Source organism: Coregonus lavaretus (assembly GCF_964263955.1).
Source record: "Coregonus lavaretus genome assembly, contig: HAP1_SCAFFOLD_3717, whole genome shotgun sequence".
Taxonomy (NCBI): Eukaryota; Metazoa; Chordata; class Actinopteri; order Salmoniformes; family Salmonidae; genus Coregonus; species Coregonus lavaretus.
Window position 1 is genome coordinate 48,424 of NW_028166817.1, and position 7,224 is coordinate 55,647.

Genomic DNA, 7,224 nt, shown 5'->3' on the forward strand with positions numbered 1-7,224 from the left:
AGGCCAGGGGCGCTTGATTCAGGCGATCCTTCTTGTTAAGTGCGTGCGTGAGGGGATGAGGTGATTGAGTTGGCGCCAGAGAGGTCGGGGTTAGGGGACAAGGACTGCACAGGTAGAGCCAGAAAGACTATACACTCTGATATAACCACAGGTGGAAAGAAACTCAACGTACGGATAGAGGACCACATACCACCACGAGACTGTCCTCACAGAATAAAGCAGCAGAACTAAAATATTCAGAAAATAGGCCTTAATAGCCTATTATAGGCTATATGGCTTAATTTATTAGGATAGGCTAATGTAGCCTAAAACACTGGGATTAGTGCACTGTTAGGCCTAGGCTACTTAAAGTGATAAGAAATCAATAGGCTAAATGTCTCTAAAGACAAGTTTTGCCAAACCCCACACCGACACCCGAGCTGCTATTGGAGGTCGCCGCTCAATAATCGAGTTTGATAAAATGCCGCTGCCAGTTTTACTCCTAGTTGGATTGGAAGTGTATGACACGCACGCGCACGCACACACACAGACACACACACACACACACACACACACACACACACACACACACACACACACACACATACACATACACATACACAGACACACACACATACACACACACACACACACACTACCCATGGACCCACTGTGCATGAGAACAGCAAATCATTTACACCACCATTTCGATTAATTATAATACGCTTCATCATAGTGCCTATTAAATTGACAGATAGGCAACATTTTCAGAAGAGACACTTGCGTGTGTATATGCTCTAACTCTCTTTCTCAGAAGAATAAAGAAAAGCTTGCAGTCCTCCGTGACTGCATTAGTAGACTATTGCATTTCATTTTAATTATTTACCCCTCCCTGAAAGTCCTCAACGTTCGTTATTAGCCGGGTCCAGATTTTAACGAGTTGGTATACCACACAAGTTTGGGAGCACCGCGAACCATTAAACTTTAATGTCGGTCAATTTGCCAGTGAGAATCTGGAGATCAAATATTAATAATTTTATGCCCTCTGTTAAATAATCAGGTCCCTGAAGCTTTCGAGAGGAGAGAAAATCAATGACCCATATGGTTTCATTTTCATTTAATTGTTTTAAAGGTTGTGTTTTTGTTTGTTGAATTTATACAAATTAATTAGGTCTAGATTAATAACGCATTCCGAAAACTGGCTTTGATAATTTATTGGGCTTTTATTTAGATATGTTACAGGTAGCCAATATTTATTCATTTTAACTTGAATGTTATTGAATACATAATACAAAGCCATTGATCATTAATGACGTATACAGAGTGAATAAGACAGTTGCATTCAAAATACCGAGTTTGTAGTCAAATGGTTTATACTATTTTAATTTTATTTCACGAAATATTTGATAGGCATGCAAGGCGTGTGTGAATAGCCTGAATATGTCTGGGGGTAACTGACACATGCACACTCAGTCAATGGCTAATTAAAAACCATTCGTTTTGTAATGATGCCACTATAGGAAACATAAATAAATAATGGGGTCATTATAGGAGATCATTATAGGAGTTGTGCACGCGATATGCTTATCTTTAATTGGCCTATTTGATCGCTCTTTTTCCCTGAAAGCCTAAAAAACTCCCCCTGCTGTATATGGCATGGATATGTTTGGAAGTATTGGATTTTAATTACATATAGGCTATGCTACTAAGAAATATAGAATCAAGAGATGAACCTACAATTCACAAGTGAATTGAATAACTTTGGAATTACGCATGGGCCTATGCCAGTAATACGTTTTATATAAAGGATGAGCACATTGTAGGTCTGTTTGACATTCATTATGATATGCAGTTAACTAAAGGTTTAGTATGCTATTAATCGATTTACTTCCTCTTAATTTCCTTGTATCAAGACAAAGTTGGCTATTTGTTGATGTTTTTCCCCAATTATAACCGATAGAGTTTTATTGTGCGTAATATTGTTGGGTTGCGTATTTGCTTGACCAGAGATTTGTTTCCAGTTCAATTGTGTTCCCAAGAAACACGGTCAAATAGAGACCTTTGATTAGGCCTACCTTAAATAAGTTGAACACAGAGGCCTATATCCATTTATTATTTATGATGGATGGATGGACGGAGCTCTCGAAGCACGTTAAACAATTTCACTGCTTGCACGGAGTTGACCACGCACCTATTTAATTGATGTTGTGAAAATGTACTGTACCATGAGGTGAAATAAATAGGCTACAGAATATAAACATTGCCTACTTTCACAAGACTCCGCCTGGTGTTTATGAAGTGTGCCACGAGTCCATAGAGGAGGCGCGCAGCTTTCACTGAATGAGCTTGTGGTCTCTCCGTAGTGTCTTTAGCCAATTGAGCCTCGAGGCCTAAAATTGGGTCTTAATCTCGCTCTGCCTATTTGGCACTTTGATTGATGCTCTCTTACTCCAGCCGGCAAGGCTGCCTGAGCCAAAAAGGAAGAAGAAAAAAACAGACAATCGCTTTTAGTTTAGCCTCACACACATACACTCTCTCACGCACACATGCACCCACACCTATTAGATAACGACTGGAGAGAGCAGAATACGTTTTTAAGCTCCAAGATAAGGCGCACGGCGTGGAGCACCTCTGTAACTCGCGGGGGGCTCGCGGAGGCCATGGATCATATTGAAGCGCATCTCCATCACACTCACGTGGAGCCCATCAGCTTTGGGATCGACCACATCCTCAACAATGTGGATCAGAGCTGCATGCTCGGCGGTAGGATGCCCGAGTCGGACTATGGACTCGGCTGCGTTGTCAGCACTGCCTACAACACCATGACCGGTAACTTCACCGGCAACAACTCTGGATATAACAGCAACGCATATGGGGTAGCCAATCTGAGCGGCACCTATAACATGAACATGGGGATGAACGTCAGTGGGAATAACGTTAACGCGGCTGGAGTCATCCGTGTGCCTGCGCACCGGCCTCTGAACAGTGGACACTCGTCCATCCCCGGTGGTATGTCCACCATGCCAGGCTCGATTAACAACCTGACGGAATTTACCTTCCCCTGGATGGAGAGCAACAGAAGATACACCAAAGACAGGTTCACAGGTAGACCACCGCTAATGCACATAAAATGTGGTTGGTTGTCTGGGAATTAAATAGCAATATGCATGGCGTTGCCATGTTTATCATGAGACAATCCCTGTCATGCTATTTGTTTCTGATGTTGGTCCTTGAATGCACGTAGCCTAGTTATTTTTTCTGATGAACTTAGCTCTGAAAATAATCGATAATAAATCATATGCTAGGCTTCTGCTTAACACGCTGTGTAATTTCATGAGACAATTTTAGTTGATGAACACCAATGGCTTTTATTTATTTTATTAGGCCTTTCTAGCTCATAAGAAGCACCTACAATTAACGTTGACTTATAGATAATATAGCCTAAGACATCTGCATGCTATCGAAATAGCCTAAATTACATTTCCCAAATGGCTACAACAAAGTATAGGCTAACACCTACCCATTCTTGTTTCTTAGCGCTCCATGATTTAACATGAAAATGATCCTTCAAACCAACATTTTAAAAGTTAACTTCAAGCCTACACTCTTAGAAAAAAAGGTTCTGGATCCAAAAGGGGTTCTATGCTTGCTTCATATATGGAACCGCTTAAAGTTCTATATAGAACCGAAATTGTTTCCATATAGAACCCTATATGGAACCCAAGGGTTATATAAGGAACCAATTATCAAATCAAAGTTTATTGGTTGTGTACACAGATTTGCATATGTCATCGAAGGTGTAGCCAAAAGCTTGTGTTTCTAGCTCCAACAGTGCAGTAATACCTAGCAATAATAATGCAAAAACAATACACAGATTTTGGTTTTGAAGAAGAACTCCTGGGTTTTTGATCAAATAACCCTACAAAAGGTTCTATATAGAACATTTAGGGGTGCCATATATGAAGCAAGCAATAAAACCATTTTTGGTTCTATACAGAACCTTTTTTTCTAAGAGAGTGGGATGGTTTTAATTATTAGTTTTTTTACTAAAGTTTTTTCCTCCCACTTATATCATTCAGGCCTGCACGTATCAGAGTAGACTGTTAACAATAGGATGTTTGGTCTAGGAATTTGACATTTCATATTGAATTCGCACTTCTTTGTGTCAAGTTCCGGCATTTGAACCCTTTAATTTTCCCTGCGAGCTATAGATCTCCCCTCTCAGTCTGACGTTGCTTGAACTTGCTTCGCTGCTATGTTGCTGCTCTCTTTCTGATTTTGCTGCTTGCTTTTGCCCCTATCTATCCGTCTCCCAATCCAGTGGCGCTTTCACCCCTCACTGTAACACGCCGTGTAGGTCACCCGTACCAGAACCGAACGCCCCCTAAGAAGAAAAAGCCCCGGACGTCTTTTACCCGCCTGCAGATCTGCGAGTTGGAGAAACGCTTTCACCGACAGAAGTACCTGGCTTCCGCAGAGCGCGCGGCTTTGGCTAAGGCCCTCAAGATGACTGACGCGCAAGTCAAAACATGGTTCCAGAACAGAAGAACAAAATGGAGGTGAGATTACTGATGATTATCTGTATAGCCTACATTTAACGTAGCCTATAAGGTGTACTCTCCAGCGCGGAATGTCATAGTTTGTTGTGTGTGTGTGTGTGTGTGTGTGTGTGTGTGTGTGTGTGTGTGTGTGTGTGTGTGTGTGTGCGCGCTTGCGCGCGCGTGTGTGTGTGTTTTAGCTCTGTTGGTGATTTTATGTATAGCATGGGCTATTTATTTACACTCCAAGAAGGCTACAAACCCAACAAAAATAGCAATAGGCCAACACATTTGGGTGATATTTTACAAATATTAACTCTAATATAATAACGCATAGAAAATGATGTCTTTATGTATTATATGCCATGAATTAATTGTGTGCATTTGATAAAAATATGTACATAAATCCAATGGCCCCACTTCTACGTCTACCCCAGGTCGTAAATAGTATTTTATTATTGACGTTTTCGGTTCTAAACCTTTGCATTCAGTTAATTAATATTGTCTTGCAACAGTCAAGGAAAATACAAAGTGAGTCTTATAATGAGTTACATTCTGTGGCAACTTACTATATCCTATCCCACAAAAGTAGGATAATGATTTCCCTTAGCATATGACTACTCTTGTAAAAGTGAAATGTTTTTTTCATCTTTCGAAATAATGTTATTTCAGACAAAAATAATGTGTTCTAAGGTCTTTATTAAAGATATTTTCAGGTGAAACATATCGTGGGTAATAGTGGAAGGCCTATTTGTCCACGTCTTTTACGCATTAATATAGAAGTTATTTTCAGTAGCCTATCTACTGAAGCAGTTAAATACATCTCTGGAGATTGGATTTTAGAAAATTAAAAAATAACAAAACAATCAACGATTAAATATGATGTTATATAGCCTAGCCCTAAGAATAAGTATGAAGTCAATGGGAGAACATAACAGCAAAATCTAAAGAAAGATTTAGGCCATCAGACGAAGACAAATTAATTGCCAAAACTTTATTTATTGCCACATAGGCTATTGTTGGCTGAGAAAAATGTCGAACTTTGTGGGAAATTTGCATTTGGATATCAGCTTTTAGCCAACAGGTTAATAATGCTTAAGCAAGCAATTTAGCCTACAGGCTAATTTTGTCAAACAATGTGTTAAAATCTAGGCTAATCATGCTTGATTAAACGTGTTTAAATTAATCCAGAAGACATTCACTTTGTGTCAAAATGTGATGTAGGCCTCTAGGCCTGTACGTATATGACGCAGCCTGTTTGGATATAATTTCCCTCTGACGCCTCAGTGTCTCTCTTGTGTCTCCGGTGTTCTAGACGCCAGACAGCGGAGGAGAGAGAAGCAGAGCGACAGCAGGCCAATCGGATCCTCATGCAACTCCAACAGGAGGCTTTTCAGAAAACGATAAACCAACCGGCAAACCCGGACCCGCTCTGCCTACATAACAGCTCCTTGTTTGCGCTTCAGAACCTCCAGCCGTGGACTGAAAACACCGCCAAAATCAGCAGCGTGTCCGCCTGCGAATAACAAACTCTGACCGCTTTTATTTTCTCTCTTTAAAGTGATTGTAGTAATATAGGGAACAACTTTTTAAGATCATGAAGAGGAGTTGAAAAAATATGACACACGAGGACCAGGATTTATCTGACACTGCCTCGAAAAAAGTTTAGGTTGATAGTGTCAGTGAACTTAAGCCAGGACACGAGCCCAATAGCAACGTGCTTTTTGAGTTTCAGTTTATCTGCCTGTTTTTACGTGAATTCATTTCGGAAGTTTTATTTACAATTTTCAGTAGAACATAATCCAGTCCTAATTATGGACTAAGCCTATAGATAGACCTTGATATAAGTTAATAATAAGTAAGCACTTATTTTAGCACTTTCTCTTACAGGAAAACGTATAGATATTCATACCTGATCATTTGAGGAATAGGCCTAATTCAAGAAAAATTTATCGATTCGTAATAATAATAATAATATGCCATTTAGCAGACGCTTTTATCCAAAGCGACTTACAGTCATGTGTGCATACATTTTTAGGTATGGGTGTTCCCGGGGATCGAACCCACTACCCTGGCGTTACAAGCACCATGCTCTACCAATTGAGCTACAGAGGACCATTCGTGGCATAAATTCAGTAGCCTATCTGTATCTCATAACAATGTTTATATTGCTAACAATGGTTATAAATTAGGTTTTAGCAGTTGGCTAGACGCAACCCCTTTCTCTCTGTGCAGGGAAGAAGCAATGACAATAGGTGACAATTCACCATCTCATCAAGTTTCTCTCTTATAAATGAGTAATTATCTTTGACCTTTTACCATATCACTCAAGCACTTATTAATTTGGATTAAACTTTATTGCAGTCTGCTATTTACCTGGTATTTGCTTAGAAATTAGTTAGCTAAATATTTTCCTAAATAATTATCCGATATTAGTTGTTGATTTTGTCTTTCAAACCACCACCATGGTAGCAATATTAATGTTGCCTTGAGTTTGTTGAAGTGAAAATGTTTTTTTTTGTTTTTCTGGTAGGTAGCCTATCCATTGTTACTATGCAATTTCTTAGTAAAAACCAGGTAAACAGCTGAATTATGGCTGTAAAATAAGGTGTTATTTGTTAAATTGTCTTGTACTTTAGGCTATAGTCCTCTAATAATTTAAGTTATGGTGATCCATTTATACATATGGCTATAATTATAAGGCCAT

The 7,224-nt window shown here is 39.5% G+C and overlaps 1 protein-coding gene across 1 annotated transcript; it reads left to right on the plus strand.

The window, feature by feature from the left end:
* Positions 1-2,639: 2,639 nt before the first annotated feature.
* On the plus strand, positions 2,640-6,043 carry LOC311114277 (T-cell leukemia homeobox protein 1-like; the record flags this gene model as incomplete). Its single annotated transcript, XM_084189535.1, has 3 exons — positions 2,640-3,084; positions 4,301-4,538; positions 5,833-6,043. The coding sequence occupies 3 exons, from the start codon at positions 2,640-2,642 to the stop codon at positions 6,041-6,043; spliced, it is 894 nt and encodes a 297-aa protein (XP_084045661.1).
* Positions 6,044-7,224: the final 1,181 nt, after the last annotated feature.